The 19,391-nt window shown below is 39.0% G+C and overlaps 1 protein-coding gene across 2 annotated transcripts in view; it reads right to left on the bottom strand.

The window, feature by feature from the left end:
- Nucleotides 1–9,559: 9,559 nt before the first annotated feature.
- The window catches only part of LRIG3 (leucine rich repeats and immunoglobulin like domains 3), a 46,286-nt gene continuing 36,454 nt past the window's right edge, over nt 9,560–19,391 (bottom strand). For both annotated transcript variants that reach the window (XM_061206444.1, XM_061206445.1), the window contains exons 13-19: nt 17,861–18,181; nt 15,791–16,072; nt 14,354–14,806; nt 13,414–13,572; nt 11,626–11,769; nt 11,260–11,535; nt 9,560–9,989 (exon numbers count right to left, since the gene is read on the bottom strand). In XM_061206444.1, coding sequence (XP_061062427.1) covers nt 9,745–9,989; nt 11,260–11,535; nt 11,626–11,769; nt 13,414–13,572; nt 14,354–14,806; nt 15,791–16,072; nt 17,861–18,181 — 1,880 coding nt within the window. In that variant the 3' untranslated portion in view covers nt 9,560–9,744. The remainder of the gene's footprint in view (nt 9,990–11,259; nt 11,536–11,625; nt 11,770–13,413; nt 13,573–14,353; nt 14,807–15,790; nt 16,073–17,860; nt 18,182–19,391) is intronic.

The following is a 19,391-nucleotide window of genomic DNA, read 5'->3' as shown; positions in this document are numbered from 1 at the left end:
CCAGCAGGGCCCCAAGGCAATTGTAAGATGACTACAGAGGGAAAGCGGTCCTTAAAGAAGCAAAGAAGAATTATAAACCTGCAAACAAAAAAATCCCAAAGCACATAATTAAAACTAACACTAAAAGAGATAGCCAACAAGATCTACAAGTGGAAGACTGTGTCAGTCTTGAAAAAATAAAAATAATGGAACAATCTATACATGATTCCGAAATCATTTTGTTTTAAGATTCTCAGAGACATAAAAATGTAAGACCCAGAAAAAAAATTGTGAAACACAAACTAGCAGATATAACTCAAGAAGAAATGACTAAAAACAGAAACAACCAGCAATCATGTATAGAGTCCTTGACTTTAAAAAAGAGAACCTTCTAGAAGGTCATTAAAGAATTAGAGGATTCAGATACTACTGAGCTTGTTCCTAGAAAGAACACAGAGGAGAGTAAATGAAAAATGCGAAAGATTATTTGAGGCTTCAAAACACATCTTAAAGAAATTTGAGAATTCAAAAACAAACAGAAAGACAGATAAGCAGTTTTCTAGAAATTAATTTTTCAGAATTGAGGACATGCATTTTCAGATTAAAAGTACATCCTTAGTGTCAGATATGTTAAATAAAAATAAACCCACATCTAGACCCATGCCTGTGAAATTGAAAAGCATGAAAGATAAAGTGAAAAGTATTAAAAGCTACCAGAGAGAAAAGATGAATTGGCAGCAAAAAGAAAGACAATTACACTTAGAACTGATTTCAACAAATGATACTGGAAGACAATGGAGTAATATTTTTGAAATGTTAAGGAGCAACTACCATCAATTTAACGATTTACACTAAGCTAAACCATAATTTAAGAGTGAGGACAATATGAAGATATCTTTAGACCCACAAAAGCCATGAAAATGTAGCTTTCAGCAGGTTAAAAGAATTCCCAAATAATATAGTTCATCATAAAAAAAGTGAACCAAACTTAATGAAATTAAATATGAAAACAAAAATGATTAAAGGGGTGGTAAAATATGTTGGGCAATCTATACTTTATGCAAAAAAATTCCAGAAACGTCAGTAGCGATGGTGGGGGTAGTAGGATGTGGTGGGAACTCAGTGTGTAGGAAAAATGTGTTTAAGTTATTACCTGGTTTGAGAGAAGGACAGAAAAGTTTCACCTTTTGTTAGGAAAAAAGAAGGAAGAGACAGAAAAAGAGAGATAGAGAGAGAAATACATGTCAAAATTTTAGTGGTAACTTCCTAAAGAATAAAAAAAAAAAAAATAGAGGAAAGAAAAGTAAACAAGGAAAATTTCAGTAATGTAATAGAAGTCAGGAAGGGGAGAAATGAAGAAAGCAAAGAAAAAGGATGGGAAACAGAACAAAATAAAATGGCAGAAATAATTCCAAATATAGTAGTGATCCGAAATGATAACAGCTTGAATTCCTCTATTAAAAACTAAAGAACACCACGGTGACTGGAGTCTGTCATACAGAGTGAAGTAAGCCAGAAAGAGAAAAACAAACATCGTATATTAACGCATATACGTGGAATCTAGAAAAATGGTACAGATGAACCTATTTGCAGGGCAGGAAAAGAGACACAGACGTAGAGAATGGACATGTGGACACAGGGGTGGAAGGGGAGGGTGGGACGAATTGGGAGATCAGGATTGACATATATACACTACCATGTGTAAAATAGATACCTAGTGGGAACCTCCTGTATAGCACAGGAAGCTCAGCTTGGTGCTTGCTCTGTGATGACCTAGATGGGTGGGGTGGGTGGTGGGTGGGAGGTCGGTCCAACAGGGAGGGGATATAGGTATACATATAGCTGATTCACTTCATTGTACAGCAGAAACTAACACAACATTGTAAAGCAATTATACTCCAATAAAAAAAAACAAAAACAAAAACCAAAACAACAACAAAAGACTAAAGAACACCACGTAGGGAAAAATTTCAGGTACATGTTCAGTAGTGTTAAGTGTATTCACATTGTTGTGAAACGGATCTCCAGAATGTTTCCATCTTGTAAATCTGAAACTCCATAGCTATTAAACAACGGCTCCCATTGTCCCCCCCCCACCCCCCCCACCCATGGTAACCACTGTTCTACTTACTGCTTCTATGACCTTGATTACTTTAGGTACCTCAAATAAGTAAAATTGTACTTTAAAAATTGCACAGAAAGATTGAAAATGACAGTATTGGAGAAGACTACACCAAGCAAATAAAAAATTAAGTTGATGTAAAATAAATAGATGGACGTTAGGCACTCCAATCAGGTTAAGCCCTGAGCAGCACTGCTTTTTAAGAAGTGGGTCATGGAAGACGCTTCAGTGAAGGAGAACAAGAAAAAAATGATCAGCAAAACACCAGCAGAACTAGAAGAATGGAGAGATTCAGAAAGGAAGGAGCATGCAACAATGTATTAGTCCAGTCAATAAGGAATATTGGTGAGGTCTTTTGGTGATCTGGGCAAAAGCAAATTCAATTAAATTCGAGCAAATTCCTAACTCCCAAGTTGAAAAGGAATTATGCTTTTGAGGAATTTGAGGAAAAATAAGAGAGAGGATTACCTAGAGGTGAGGTTAAGGAAAGATGAATATTGCTTTATAGGACTCATATAACCATAGGTTGAGGACAAAGAGGTTAAGATGGAGGGGTGGCAACTTCTCTTTTCAGTTACATCTCATTAGTCCCCCCGACATAAATCACATTCTCTTTAACCCAAGGCCACTCACTGGTCCCTGAATAGCCTTATACCTTCACTTCTCTTTGATATTGGTTACAGTTTCCAGAGCCTGGAATTCCAATCCCTTTTTTGCCACTTCTTACCCATCCCTTTAGACTCAGCTCAAATATGCCCTCCTCTGGAAAATCTCTGACCTCTCCTAGGAGAAACAAACCCTCCTTCTAGTGTACCCACTGAGTTTGTAAAAGCAGTCTTTTCTTCTATAACAAGGTTAAATGTGTTATTTATATATGGAATATAGTTACAATGAGTTTTTAAACATCCTATCTACTAATTTTATTATCTGTGTCATTTCTAGATGTTTCTAGCCATGGATTTTCCCCCTTTATTACGAGTCATGTTTTCCTGCTTCTTTCCATGCCTGGTAATGTTTTATTGTATATCAAATAGTGTGAATTTGACCATGTTGAGTGCTGGATATTTCTGAATTCCTATAAATATTCTTGAGCTTTGTTCTGAAAGACAGCTAAGTTACTTGAAAACAGGTTGATCCTTTCAAGGCTTGCTTTTGAAGCTTTTTTAGGTCGAACAAGAGCAGTCTTCAGCCCAGGCTTAATTTTGCTCCACTGCTGAGGCAATGTCCTTAGTACTCTCCCTGTTGCCCGTTTGAACCATGAGGTTTTCCACTCTGGTTGGTGGGCCCCTCTGGGAGCGCCGAGAATTGTTTGTTCTAGTCCTTTTACAGGTTCCTCTTTCCCTGGTCTTTGGTAGTTGCCTTACATGCAGGTTCTGATTGGTACTCAGCCAAAGACTCGAGGGGGACCCTCTGCAGATCTCTGGGATTCTCTATCTGTGCAGTTCTCTCTTTTGTAGTGCCCTAGTGGCCTTGGCCTTCCCAGACTCCCAGCTCTGTGCCCTTGACTTGGATAGATGGCTGGCTCCATTTTCCTCCTGTGCTACAGCCTAGCACATGGGTCTCACCTGGTATCGTAGGGCTCACCTCATTTGTTCCCCTTTTCTTAGGTATCACACTGCCCTGTGATGCCTAATGCATAATGCCTGAAAACTATTGCTTCAATTATAATTATGGTTCAATGAGGAAAATAAGGGGAGGTCTAGGGGCAGTCATTTTCAGATTTAAAAAAATAAATGTCAATAATAAAGCTTTTAAGTTATAAATGTATAACTATAAATTTTAAATATTATGGAGAAAATTCTAACTTTTGATCACAAAGAGTTTTTGCACAGATTTAATGGCTTTTCTTTTCCTACACTGCTGTTATTATTATTAGCGTAGAGTTTCTTAGATATTAGCATCCATGTAACATATGTGAATTATAAGGTCACTCAAAGGAACTATGCTGCGTGGGCAACAGCACCTTTTATTTTTATTGTTTTTTTGAGTAGTGATCAGCTGTGTCATAAGAAAGGCAAATCACAACCACTAATTAATTGATCATATTAATATCTTTTATTATGACACACCTAGCCACCTGTTTACCTTTAGCAGACCTTTAATAGACTGAATGTGAGTTGATTTTCCTGATGAGTGATAGACCAAAACATCTGGTGATTTAAAAAAAAAAAATCTTTTAACTTACTTTAACTTACTTTATTTCTTCCTAGAAAATGTCCTATTGACATACAAGTTAACTGTTCTTAGTATTTCTTGTACAATGACATCACAGCTGGCTCTGTAATTAACAGTTCCCTGTGGTTTTTCTCACAATGGTTCATAGAAAGTCCTAAGGGAAGAAGTTGCTGTGCTTGGGGTAAAAGGAAAGGCTTGGTTTTGAAAAAGGAGCTGGATTCTGCCAGATAAGAGAAAAAACATTTCAGGGTAGTAATTCTGTCATCTGTCTAGGAGCTTTTTGGGGGAAGAATATTTGTTTTAATGGTATTACAGCTCAAGTATCTAAGACAGCGCCTAGCGTAGTAGTCACTCAAAAAATGTTGAACCAAAGATAAAGTATGCACAGGGACAACTGACAGTGTTGTTACCAAATTCCAACTCTGAGCTGTACATATGTCAAAATAAAGCCACAGAGGGGCATAGGGGCTGGTCACAGGTACTGTGTGTACAAATGCTGGGAGTTGGGGGGTGGGGAGGGGACATGGTTTGAAGGGTGGGCTGGGATAAGTGTGTACAAATGCTGGGAGTTGGGGGGTGGGGAGGGGACATGGTTTGAAGGGTGGGCTGGGATCAGTGTGTAAAAGGTCTTATACACTGTAACTAGATTGAAAGTTTAGCCATCGGAGGTTTTAAACAGAAAAGTGACCCATTTAGATCTATTTTAGAAACAATTCTGGTAACAGTGAAACAGAGAGAGAGAAACAAGGGACAAGAAGACACCACGGCAAGAGACAGATAAGGGTCTGAAGTTGGCTATGGCAATGGGATAAGGGGGAAGATATAAACGGCTTTGAGAAAATTCAGGTGCAAAACAACAGGAATGGTGATGACTGATCATTAAACAAAAAAGGGAGTGCCAGATCCGGAATCGTTTTGGACGCAGGTGGAAAAACCAGGTAATCAGCTTGTTCTAGGACATGATGAGTGAGTGCATGTAACACATCGAGGTAGTTCAGTTAGAATTAGACAAAATCGGGGCCAGTTACAGGCTCCCTACTAACCCATAGCATTTAACACATTGAATGATAAGAATTTATTTATGAACCTGTTTCCTGTCCCACTGGTAATTGGGACAAGGATCATTTTAATCATTTCACATCACCTATGCAAAATAAATACATAAAAAAGTTTGACAACTGATGGTGTGTTGTTACCAAATTCCAACTCTGAGCTGTAGATAGGTCAAAATAAAGCCATATGTAGGGGGCTGGGGGGGAGAAATTAGGCGTTTAGGATTAACATATACACAACTATTATAAATAAAATAGATAACCAACAAGGACCTACTGTATAGCACAGGGAACTCTACTCAATATTTTGTAATAACCTATATGGGAAAAGAATCTGAAAAAGAATATATATATGTGTACATAAATACATATATGTATAACCGAATCACTTTGCTGTACACCTGAAACACAACATTGTAAGTCAACTATACTTCAATTAACAAAATTTTTTTTAAAAGAGATAGCTCTAGATGATACGTTAAAAAGTGTGGATGTATATCTATTATATGTAGTTTTACTCTGTACTATTATTTTTCTCCCACTCTGTAATGAGTGGGGGAAAAGAGCCATATGCAGAGATATCACAATAACCACCAAAACAATGACAGTACTCTCAGTGTATTGCCAAACAATGAAGGCACTAGGTGTTATATTCAAACATGATTGAAGAAAAAAGTTAAACTTGTTCTTTAAAGGCCAAATCAACCATGAAACCCAATAAAGACAGAAGAAAAAAATAATTGTAGAAGAAATCCAAGAATGAAATTGTAACAGTCGTGAATTGCTTTGCCTTATGCTTTAAAATGTATTCTTAAAAATTCTTTAATTAAAAAAATAATTCTAATAAAAAGCTACAGGTGAATAGTAAGATATAATTTCTGTGTTCATAGGTATCAATCATTGTATGGGAGGATATGGAATTCAGGATACAGAATTCAGATCCTTGATACTAAATAGAATACAAATGGGAAAAGAACTTGAAATTTTTGCAATGGTACCAATGTATTCAATAAACTGTATACCTTTCAATCTATTATAGACTTTTATGTATGTTTTATCTTGATTGTATGCCTCAGGTAAAATCGAACATCTTTATTAAAAGACACCCTGGGCTTCCCTGGTGGCGCAGTGGTTGAGAATCTGCCTGCCAATGCAGGGGACACGGGTTCGAGCCCTGGTCTGGGAAGATCCCACATGCCGCGGAGCAACTACGCCCGTGAGCCACAACTACTGAGCCTGCGCGTCTGGAGCCTGTGCTCCGCAACAAGAGAGGCCGCGACAGTGAAAGGCCCGCGCACCGCGATGAAGAGTGGCCCCCGCTCGCCACAACTAGAGAAAGCCCTCGTGCAGAAACGAAGACCCAACACGCCCAAAAATAAGTAAATAAATTTATAAAAATAAATAAATAAAAAAAAGACACCCTACCAGTATCAGATTTCTCAAAACAAAACAAAAACCAAAAACCAAATGGCCCCAAATATTGGGATAATTCAGTATAAATATTGTGGGCAAATCCTCTTCTCTTTTAAAAGAAAATACCTACTAAAGTACCTCTGAGCCATTTTAGGTCAAATCTGCAACCTCTCGAGACTATTCAGTACTCTCTATACGTTAGTTTAAGAAATGCCCCACAGAAATGATTAGTTCCGGTAATGGGATATTTCTGGAATATTGAAGCTATTCAATTCATGAAGAAACCGTACACCTCTCTGAAGACTTTAATAGCTTCTTTGGCAGGACATTGTGTTATTCAATGTGTTAAAAGAATGCTGTCTTAAAAAATAGTGAGTTCTAAATTATCCCATTACACAAGTCCAGTCATTGCAGATTCCAAGAGCAGGAGAGACAGAGCAGGCATTTTGCAATGACATTTGGTTCTCATTCTCTTTGAAAAATACCAGGGTAGCACATCTATTGTAATACTGGTTATAAAGTACTTCCTATCACATTAAATCAAGAGGACTAAAACTCCTCAAGTGTGTACAAACACCAAATCATCCCTTCTTTTTTCTGTCAAGTTTTTAAAATGGTACCTACCATTGGCTTTATTCTGAGAAATAACTTTTGGTTTCTTTCTTTTTTTGGTCTTCTTTCTTTCTTGGTTATTTTCTAACTGAAAATAAATGGTGATGTTCCACAGAAATTTAATTTTTATGAAATGTTGCCTACCACAATTAAGGAATATTTATTCCCCAATATCTTAAAAAAACAGGTAAGATTATACACAGTAACTATCCCATCATTTAGTGTCAATAGTGCAATTGAGATAAAATATACGAAGGTTGTGTGAACATCTATTAAGATACACTGTAAAAGAATAGTCTTGTACCAGAAAGCACAGAAAGATCAAACTGAAAATTTTAAGCATTCCTTCTCATAAATAAGCCAAGTGATTTGATATTTATCTACATTTTTAATTAAGTCTATGTTATTTTAGGATATCTTAACCTACTAGATTCACTTTGTTAATTCAATATGGAGTCTCAAAATTATAGATATTCTTTTCCTGCAAATGTCAAAGAGAAATTAAGCTCCCGCTGTTTCTCCAGACAGCTAAGATTATATGTCATCCATAAGTTTCAGCACACAAGAAGAGAAAAAGAAAAATCATGTTAACGTAGAGTGAATCTAACTTTTGAATTTCAGGTGTTAATGATTTAAACCTTTGTGCTTAAGTCTGGAAAAATTAAATCCTTTAAAAGAAGTTCATAATCCTTGCATAGACCCCTTATCGATGCCTGGATCACATCTGGCAATAATGAAGACAAACTAACACGATTTGGAAGATCTGGCAATATGATAAAGCCAAACCATACAAAATCGCTTCTCTGCTCTTAGTCACTGGTGGTCCCAGGAAGGATCAACTTCCTGTCTTGGACTCTGGTGTCTAAATTAAAGGAGGAAAATCTTACTGCAATCTGGGTTCCAGGCTTCTGGCTCACAAACAACAAAGCTCTAAACTCACTAAATAGGAAAACTTTACCCCCAACATACCCTCTGAGAAGAATCTGCTTTTCTAATACATGCTTTTAATTTAGTTCACAAAGAACTGACAATGACATAAATTCACACTTTCAACAGGTTAGTAGATTTTAAAGTTTAATGTACTATATTAACTTCTTCAATGCTAATTTCAAGGATTTACTAAGGGAAAATAAACAGTTTCACCATCTGAATGATTAAACTTAATGTTTGTTCATTCAATTACTTCAAACTATGTCACTTAATTTTGGAAATGACTATATTCTTCTTTATATGTGTATATAGGCCAGTCACGTAATGATATTTTCAGCTAAATACTGCTTAAAACAAGTATTTTAAATAATTGTATACGTTTAAGTAACAGATTTGATACTCAGTTTTTAACAAGTAGAGTTGTGGTGACCAAATTAGGAAAATATTTTAATTCTTCAAGAATGTTGCAGAATAGCTTAAGAGTACCTTTTCTGTAAGAACTGCTCATTCAGCAGAAAACCAAGCACAGCAAAGAACTCCACCAGCATCCCATTATAACCCGGAACAGAGGATGAACACCGCATCTGCTCTAGACATTTTAACAATAGAAAGGTGCAATAAACCACTCTTGTTATAATTAAAGGGATGGTGGATGTGAAACTATTTGGAAAAGCACAAAGCATTAGACGACATAAAGCATTATTATAATTAAGGAAACGTGGTGTGAGCAGTGATTTCAGCAATGGTGGTTGTACTACAGTACACCGGACTACAACAACACATCTTTTCGTTTGTAGAGTTAGAAATAAATAAATGTACCTCAGATCTCTATAGCTCTCATTTACAATGTGCTTTCACATACACTAATCTGGTTTGAGTCTATATTACAACCACCCTGGGAGGTATGAAGAACGATCATTTGCTCATATTTTAACGTGCTGAATGTAATTTTCACCAACGTGAGACATGATAATATGAAATCATTAAGCCTAAAATGTGTTGAAAACAATAAAGATTGTTCTTGTATAGGTGGGGCTTGGGATCAAAATGACACATTTATTAAATGTAATGTGCAAAATAAAATGAAGTGGCCTCTATTCAAAAAACGTACAAGACAGTTATTGTTTAAAATGCTTTAGTACTCATTTTTAATAAAAAGGAATCTGGCATTATAAAAATACATAAAATAGTCATGGATTTATACCATTAATTTACATAAGATATTTTCTGCATAAAGCAAAGTTATAAAATAGTAAAATAGTTTTAAAAGGTATTCTTATATGAAAGTTACTCCCAGTATAAAATTTTTATAACTTTTTGTAATTTTGGTCCATCGGTATAAATAAGACATTTTATCCTTTTAAAATTCATAGCTCCACTTAAAAACATAGGATTCTCTCTCTTTTAAATAAAAGTCCACTTGAGGTAGTATGTTAGAACTCTTCCTTGGTCCCATTCAGTCTATGTGTCCAAGTCATAAGACTGAAAATTTGAAGTCCTGTGGTTTTCTAAGGTCTGTTTATAGGTACACGTGTGATTCTCTTGCTGAAAATCTGTCCTTTCTTTCCCATCTTCCTCTGACTCACAGTCCAAGTTCGGGGAAGAACGAGCTTTCAAGTGAAAGGTTCTTGGCTGACAATCTGATGACTGTCCAGAGCTTGAAAAGGCATCCAGGTGAGGTCTTCTCAGAGGCTTTCCAAATGTTCCTGAAAGAAAGAACCCCCTTGAGCACATGGGGCCTTTTGGAGCAATCAACAAAATGCATTTCAAATGAAGGAGCATCTTCCCCCATGAATGTGAGTACCCCACGGACGTTCTACAAGTCCACATTATGGGACTCAGGTGTATGGTTGTGTATCTGTGCTATGGAGAAAGACCTTACAGAATGGAGCTGAGGGCATGTGTGCCCCTCTTATACACACATCCACTGAATACAAGCAGCCCTTCTTCACCACGTCTCAGGACTTATAGTAACATTCATCATTGAGCAATGAAGTTCCCCAACAGAAGTTCTCCCGAGTCCTAGCTGTATTAATCGAGAGCCCCCAATTCTCCACAAAGCACATCTGGATAGTAACGTACAAGTCAGCTGTTCCTGAGTATAGCACATTTCTCTCAAAACAACCCGTATGTCTTGCCCTTTCTTCCTTAGTAGCAAATTATTATTCCATTGACTCAAATTCTTGCCTCAGTCATGTAAAAGATATTATTTTCATTTTTTCAAAAAGGAATATGAAAAATTATACCAGGACAAAACATGAAATTTCTTAAAAGCTGGGTAAAATATTTAAAAATTCTATTTAAAAAAAAAAAAAAAAGTTGTGGTTCATTTTTCCATATTTCCACGCAGTGAAAAGATGATCTCAGTTCTTCCATCTCATCGTCCCCATGCACTAGACTAAAAAATCCACAAATGAACCTCAGCGCCAGCCAGTGTCCACCAGCACTACCGAGGGCTTTAGGGCTCTGACAGCCTCCTTCGCAGGAGGTAGTCCAGTTTGGCTGATGAGCAGCTGCTGCCAGGTAGGACGCCGTCTGCCCTTTGACTGTGAGTTCAGTTATAAGCCACCAGACATCCCAAACCACAGTCATGCTGTGCACACAACTCCACCCCAAAGGCTGTTGTAGCCCAAAACCACTTTTTCCACATGACTGACAAACTGCACTCCTAAGTCACTTCCAAAACTCTTGTCTTCTAGATGATGCCACACACAGAGTTGCCCAGAAAGTTCCTAAGGCTTAGCGCTGGATTAAATACATAATCAAGTAAAACCCCCACATCTGCCTTTGCTTTTAGAAACAAAGATACTAACTAATACGATGTCACGACAGCATCATTAAAAAGAAAAACAAACCAAAAAACACCACCAAAAACTATTTTTCACCAGTCTGGCATTCAAAGCTCTCATGGCTCTCCCGCATGCAACTTGGAATGTGGGTCCTGAGTTAAGGTGTCTAATAATTTAATAAACTTACCCATGAAAGATTTACTCAGAGTAACCGATGCTGGCTCTGGACTTGGACTAAAATCTGCCGAAGACTTGTTCAGACGTAAGTTGTTCATTCCAGGTCCTTCGTGTTGAGAGTAAGAAGAGCTGAGTAACTTCCTCACATGGGAAGGCCACCCTGTATCACTGACACTCTGCTCGCAGGATTCTTCTGAAGGATGAGGACACGGGTAGCCCTCCTTCTTCTTTATGTAACTGGGCTCATAGTGTTCCATTAAAGCTGTTCTTGGGTCAGGACCACAACCTTTTAAATTTGGGGACAATATCAGGAGACAGAGTTAATGCTTCTGGAGGTCTCTCCAGGAAACAGAACTCAGATAAGAAAACCACATACCTGTATGATAGGCTTCAAAAGGATCTGAGCCATACACACTCCCCTTCAAATACACAGGGCCTGAGGGTCCCAAAAAGGGACAAAGGAACGGGTCTGTGGCAGCTTCCACATCGGCTTCACTGCTGTTGTCAATGTGGCATGTCCCTTTAAAAACCACATCTTAGTCACTGAACCAATTTTGTTCAAGTACCATTCAACAGTCTCTCTCCACTTTTGACATTTTCCATATTTATAGATGAAAAGTTTAGATAGACTATTATACAAAGGAAACACTGCAGAAATTTATGGTAGAGTTTTTTCAAAATTTATTGATGCCTATGGATTAGTAACTGAGTAAATGTGTGATATCTTACTAAAGGAGGACTTGATTAACCATTGAACTGGAGCTAACCTCGTTGCTGGCCCCACCTAGTTTCCAAGAGACACTGATCTGTGTATGGACACTGCAGCTGAAGCAGCCATGGTCTGAACCACATGATGCCACCAGCACTGCCTGCTTCCTCCAGAAAGTCACTGATGACCAGGATAAGGCATTGGCATTTAACCAATGACCTCTTAATGGCCAGCTCAAAGATGAGCCCGGCCAAACAAACAAACAAACAAACAAAAAAAGATGTATCCGTGAGTATCTGAGCTAAATGACCCAGAAATGATATGCTGGTTAGTAGTGGACACAGCAGCTGAAGGACAAGAGACGTCATGAGGGTGAGAGATGCCACGATGGACCATGTGTCTGGGCAGCAAGAACTGGGCAGTCGGAGGGTGGGTGGTGGTCTCAGCGAGAAGCAAGTGTGCAGAATGTGACTCAGTAATGCTAGTGGCCTCTAGGGCTGCTCTGAGGGGGGACCAATCTCCAGCCCCAGAATCCAGGCGACATGGCACTACTATGCTCCAGTTCTGTCCCTTTAGACTTTTGTAAGCATCTTTTCAGTAAACCCTGTTCCAGCTGAATGAGCTTGGGCCTCTGCTCTTCGTAGCCAAATGAGTCTAACAGGGACTACAGCTTTTTTGCTCAAATCTTCTATCTCTATACCCTCTATCACTGCCTTGCCAAGCACTTGCAATTATTTGTGGAATTTTGTCTCACCACTGACTAAACTGTGAAACTGAAAACAAATATTCTTCCCTGCCAACTACGGAGTCCATCACAGAGCAGATATTCAATCAACGCTTGTGGGAAAAGATGGTAAGATGTTTGAGAATAATGTCACTAGCTGCTAGTTACTGAGCCCTTAATATGTGTCATTTTCCGTTATCATTGTATTTAATGTTCACAACAACTTAATAGGGAAGGATTATAGCTGCCCAAGGTTATGCAGGGAGTGTCAGAAGTGGGTCTTGAACCAAGCTGATGCCCTTGTATTACGCTGCCTCCTTATTATTCTTTAAACAATACAGTTCTTAAAGTGAGAGTCAGTATTAGATGTCTCTAACAAAATGATTTTAAATCCTTTGACTTTTAAGACCACACATGAAACCAGTTAATGTCATTTAAGTAAGAAGAACATTCAGGGCCAAAGAACATTTACAACATAAAGGAAGTATTACATCGTCTGGAGGAATTAAATTTTATTTAACCTACTTGTCTTCTGTTATTGCTAGAAACAAAGATTTTTTTAGTATTTAAGAGAAGGGCATAACTATTTAATTTCAGCTTTGCTAGTGATTTTGGGCCAGGGCCCTCCAAATATGGGGGTATCAATTTCTTGTGAAAATTAATATTATATTTGAACTTTCCATTGGGTTATTTCAAAACAACTACAGCCCACGTTCATTTTAAGCACGTACCATTACTGCCGTGTTGTGGTAAGAAAAATCCGCCTCCCGAAGACGTGACGAACTGGTGGTGGCTTCCACTTTCTGAGGAGACGTACCCATCCTGTCTGTCAGCTAATGTTCCCTGAGATGACAAATAACTCGGGGTGTCAGCCGGCAAGTTGGTCTCATCTGGAATCAAACAACAGCATTCCATTAACCAAGAATGATCGTAAATACCACACGGGCTTCCCTGATGAATGGTACGTTCTGTTTGGTTTTCGGTGCAAATCAAATCAATCGACTCTTGCAAAACCATCTTGATGTAAGGCAAACCAGGGCTCTGCTGCTCTGGGCCGCCTGAGCTGACTTTCTACTTTATGGCCTGTGGGATATTCCTCCCAAATTTCAAAAACAACAAATGCTGACAAAGGTAAAGGTAATTTTCATGAAAGCGTATCTAAGGTTTTGAATTAAGCTTGATTTCTGCCATATTCCCAACTTAATATTATTCACTGATATAGGAGGTTTGCACATATAAATCAAAGCCCCTCTCCCACGAATAACTAGAATCTTCCCTAGATGCCTGTACACATACATGCACACACGCTCACACATGACAAAACGAAAAACGACAGCAGAGTGTAAGCCTCATGACTGAAGGGCTGTTCCTGTTCCCCCATCACCAGCTTGTGACAGGGTCGGACTGGTTTACGCTGTGATTTGGATCGTCTCTCATAGTCAACAGGATATTCTGATGAGGTCTTGACAGAAAGCACTCATCTTTAACCATCAGCTTCATTTTGGGCCAGGGTGTTATTTTTAGCTAACCGTAGTTCTGCAGCTTGAAACAAATGAGTCACCCTTGTGACACGGCCTGAGACTGTGAGACGCACACTCAGAAGGAAATCACGGCAGGACCATAAGCACACACACGACTCCTGCACCCTGTGCCAGGCTTCTGTTGACACACCTGTGTTGGTGATGCTGCAATCTTCGTTCCTCCGCCGTGTGTGGTATATGATGACCACCCACACGAGCGATGTGCCCACCACACAGCAAACCACCGCGATGATCACGATGCCCATGGTGGCCCATCCATCATCGTCCAGTGATGAGGCGGTCAGCTGAGGGGAGTCGCAGGTGGGGGTGGGGATCACGCTGAGGCGCACGTGGCCTCTCTCGGTGCCCAGGGTGTTAGACATTTCACATGTGTACTTCCCGGCGTCCCTGACATCAGAGTCCACAATGATTAGCAGCTGGTTGCCTGCTGCAAAAAAGTGCCTTTCAGTGACCACCAAAGGGCTGTCATCCTTGGTCCAGTTCAATCTGGGAGGAGGGCTCCCTCCCGCGATGCACTGCAGGACGGCCGTTTCCCCCTTGGTTACAGTTCGATCTAACAGGGGCCGCAAAAATGATGGCGTCTCTGAAATGACAAGTTATGTTTTTAATCTCCGACATGAAATTAGGGTTCGCACAGCATAAGACCTCGCGCTTAAATTTATTCAAATGGGAGCTGAAAACTGTATTCTCCCACAACCTCATGCCCATGCTTCTTTAAGACCCTAAACATGTATACAACATCTGGGATTTCATTTCATCATTTGGCTGTCATTTACTTATAACATCAGTTAAGGGTAATATTTACTATTCCTTTCTCTCAGTCTGTCTCACTCTTGGCAAGGCTGGGGAATGGTGGGAGTGGGGCAAAGCAAAACATTTTAGACATTCTTTAGAATTAGAAAATGTATAAAAATAATTTCAAGCACAACTGTGTGTTGATGGATGAAAAAAATCAGAATGTTTACATTTTTAAAGGGAAACTTTCTAGTGCTAGATGTCCCAGCCTGTATTAAAATTCTGAAAATAATTTACTTTTATTATTTGGTGTTCATAGGTTACTCTGATTTACTCTTTCAAAGATACACAAATGATTAACATGCTCACATTTTTAAAAAGCATCTGTTTAGGTAAATGATAAAAGATGAACTCAGATTTCCACAGTGGTTATGGGAGGCTGAGAAAAAAGTTAGGGCCCTTTCAATTTGTTTATACACTTATTTTCTTATATTCTTTATATTGTTAAGACTTTTAGTAGAGATTGCATGATGGAAAGAGCAGAGAAAGGTGACTCCTGCAAAAGGGAAAGCATCAAAGCATTTACTTTTCCCCCTCCTCACAAGGGAGGGAGCAGACTCATTTCACTGGCCACAGGCCTGAAGATGTAATACACTCACGACTTCAAAGCTTCTGAGAAGCCATTGTCCCCTCCAGGAAAGGGCAGTGTCCTATGGGTCATCTCTCACCTTCTCAACTTCAGACACAACTTCTCACAGCTTCTTAGGGCCTTTGGGTGAGCCGGTATATTTAAGACTAACGTATATCACAAAATCTGAAAATATCCACTTACCGAGGACAGTCAGAGTTGCATTCGCAGAAATGCTTCCTGCACTGTTTTGAGCTGTGCAGCTATACACCCCGATGTCCTCTATCTTCACGTCCACGATAAAGAACACGTCATCCTCGGGCATCACATGCATGCGTCTCTCCCTCGCGGCCGGGAAGTCTGTGCCCCCGTCCTTTTGCCAGGCTATCTGTGGGGCCGGGTGTCCCAGGGCAGCGCACTCCAAGCGTGCCATGGCCCCGGCGCGGATGGTGAGGTCCATGGGGGTCTTGGTGAACGAAGGAAGCACTGAAATCAGAGACACAACATGGGCAATTAGCATTCTGGAGTTTGGGAGGTTCATTTTCATTCCCTTTTTTTTTTTTTGATACTTATGAATGTCCCTGACATAGTAAGGCAGGGGTTATTTCCAACTGCAAGATGAGATGGAGTGATTAAGGTACTCCCTCAAGGTTACACAGGTACAGAAATGATGGGAGTCAGGATGAAACAGGTCACCTGAGCTTCAGACTGATGGTCTTTCTGCTACTTTCCAGTCGCTTTTTAGTTTCCTCAATAATTATTTGTGAGACCTTAGGCAAATCAGTTTATCTCTTTGTTATCCTGACCACTCCATCTTTTTTTTTTTTAAGTCCCTCCTGGCTCTAACATACTATGACTTTAGACACATGTTTTGTCCCACAATTTTTTGTTCTATGTGTCAGGCCTCAGCAACCATTTATTGAATGAATGCATTAATGAATCATATTTTCTACCATGAAAGATACAAACAATTAAATGATAAACTGTAAAACTGTCTACCTGCCACACAAAGCACAGGATGAGATACTTTTATGAACAGCAGCTAACACTTATTGCATTTACTGAGCACTTACTCTATTCCAGGCATTCTGCTAAGTTCTTTACACAAATGATTTTATTTAACAATTATCATACCTCTATAAGGTAGGTACTATTACTCCTAACTGAAAGATGTGGAAAAGGAGGCACAGAGAGGTTAGGTAACTTGCTGAGAGTCCCACAGTTGTAAGCAGGAGTGGCAGGGTTCAAACCCAGATCTCTGAGCTAAGGGTGGTGTGCTTTCTGTTGGGGGGAATGTAAATTGGTGCAGCCACTATGGAAAACAGTATGGAGGTTTCCTAAAAAACTAAAAATAGAGCTACCATATGACCCAGCAATTCCACCCCTGGGCATATATCTGGAAAAGATGAAAACTCTAATTCAAAAAGATATATGCACCCCAATGTTCACAGCAGCACTATTTACAATAGCCAAGACATGGAAGCAACCTAAGTGCCCATTAACAGACAACTGGTTTAAGAAGATGTGGTACATATATACAATGGAATATTTACTCTGCCATAGAAAAGAATGAAATATTACCATATGCAGCAACATGGGTGAACCTAGAGAATATCATACTAAGTGAAGTCAGACAGAGAAAGACAAATATTATCACTTATATCTGGAATCTAAAAAATTAATATATATATAAAAAACAAACAGACTCACAGACACAGAAAACAAACTTACGGTTACCAAAGGGGAAAGGGAGAGGGGGAGAGATAAACTAGGCGGATGGGATTAACAGATACAAGCTACTTTACATAAAATAGATAAGCAACAAGAATTTACTGTATAACACAGGGAACGATATTCAATATCTTGTAATAACCTATAATGGAAAATTATCTGAAAAAAATACATATAACTGAATCACTTTGCTGTACACCTGAAACTAACACAGTATTGTAAGTCAACTATACTTCATTTAAAAAAAAAAAGGTGATATCCTTTAACTCTTCATGGCCTCCCACATCAGACCAGTACATTGTGAACTCTCACAGAGCAAAACGTGTCTGGTTCATCTTGGTTACCCACCATGCTAACTATGGGGTCTTCAACACAAGAACTGCTTGCTTAACCAAGACTATTAATCTTGTGGAGTGAGAAAGGTTAGGTGGAGAACTTTAAGAGCAGAGGATAGGGTTAGCAGTAAGAAAAAGAGAGGAAACCAGGTACTTTCTGTTTCTAAAACATATCTTTAAACGCAAAAGGAAAAGTCAGATCACGTACTATTTACTGTGAGCTTGGCTTTGACAGAGTAGGATGAACCAAAGTGATTGGAGATGACACACTGATATTTCCCTTCACTGGTAAATTCCACACTGCGGAGCCGAAGAATGGTGGTGTACTCCATCACCTCCCCACCTTGGGCCCGGAGGTGTGCATAATTTTCCATTTCAGCATCATGCAGTAGTTCATTGTCTTTCTTCCAAGCAAAAGTCATTGGGGAATCACTGCTGCTGGCAGCTGAGCAGACAAAACTCAAATTGGAACCTTTTATTGCCGACTGTGTTTCTGGCTGAACTGTGATCTGGGGTTTAGGAAAATCATCTGTTCAAAATGGAGAGGAAGAAACAAAACAGTTTTAAGCTTGAGTCCAAATGTTACTCAGATCTGAACACCAAGAAACTCAAAACAAACAGTGGCTTAGGTTTTTACCCTCTGTGTATGTTTCACAGCTGGACCAGCAGTCCCAGTGTTGAAAATAACAGACTGGGAGAGAGTTTATAAAGTAATTCATTCATTTCAACTAGAGACTGAGCCCTATTTATCCATCATTAACTGGGAGGAGACTGATATTTTGGAATACAGTTTATTGCAGACCTCTTGTGCTTTTTTTTTTTTTTTTTTTAACATAAATACAAGAAGAAATCGGTTAAGACACTTCCAGGCTCATGGATCATCTTTAAATGCTACTATTAGGAACTGCATTTTTCCCCCATGTTCTTCATAAATAAGCAGAAAAATTAAGAAATCAAACATGAATAATGATAATCAATACCACTAAAGACAGCAAATTAACACCCCACTTACCAAAAATAGAACTCATTAAAAAGACCAGTCATTTTTAGGTAGAGCAGGAAAAAACAATCCTGTAGTGAAAGGAAAAGCATTTCTCAAGCTCCCTGTAGGCCCCCGGCTGCAGCCTGGAGTTTAGAGTGGACAGTCCATCAGGTCGCTGTGCCACACTGTCAGAGCTACATTATAATTACAGCTAAGCAACTCTTTCATTCCAAACAGTTATTTTTAGTTCTCTGCTACTTTTTGGAAAAGTTACCTTTTTGAACTTCAGTTTCTCAGAGATGGTCTAAACCCAGAAGGAAGCATCTTAAAGCAACCAAAATGTATTATTTGGGTGCTCTGAAAAAAATAACGCGTGTGTGTGTGTGTGTGTGTGTGTGTGTGTGTGTGTTTAGGAATGGGGTATGGGGGACCCTCTGACAACTGCAATGCAGGTAATGTCCAATGCCACGCCTGCATGCTGTAATCAAGATAGTTTCTTCTTCTGTGTGATTATTCTAAAACTCTCATCAGGTAAAAAATCTACGGGTACTATATAGATATGAGAGACTGTGTGTGTGTGTGTGTGTGTGTGTGTGTGTGTGTGTGTGTGTGTGTGTGTGTGTGTGTGTGTGTGTCTCAAAGTAATAGAGAGTTCATATCTTGAAGACTACAGAACTGAGAAATCAAGACCATGGAAAAGGAATAGCTCAGGCCCTTACAGATGAATGCCAAATGCTTATTTAGATCCAAAAGCTAC

Source organism: Eubalaena glacialis, chromosome 11 (assembly GCF_028564815.1).
Source record: "Eubalaena glacialis isolate mEubGla1 chromosome 11, mEubGla1.1.hap2.+ XY, whole genome shotgun sequence".
Lineage (NCBI taxonomy): Eukaryota > Metazoa > Chordata > Mammalia > Artiodactyla > Balaenidae > Eubalaena > Eubalaena glacialis.
This window is presented reverse-complemented; position numbering and strand designations above follow the sequence as displayed.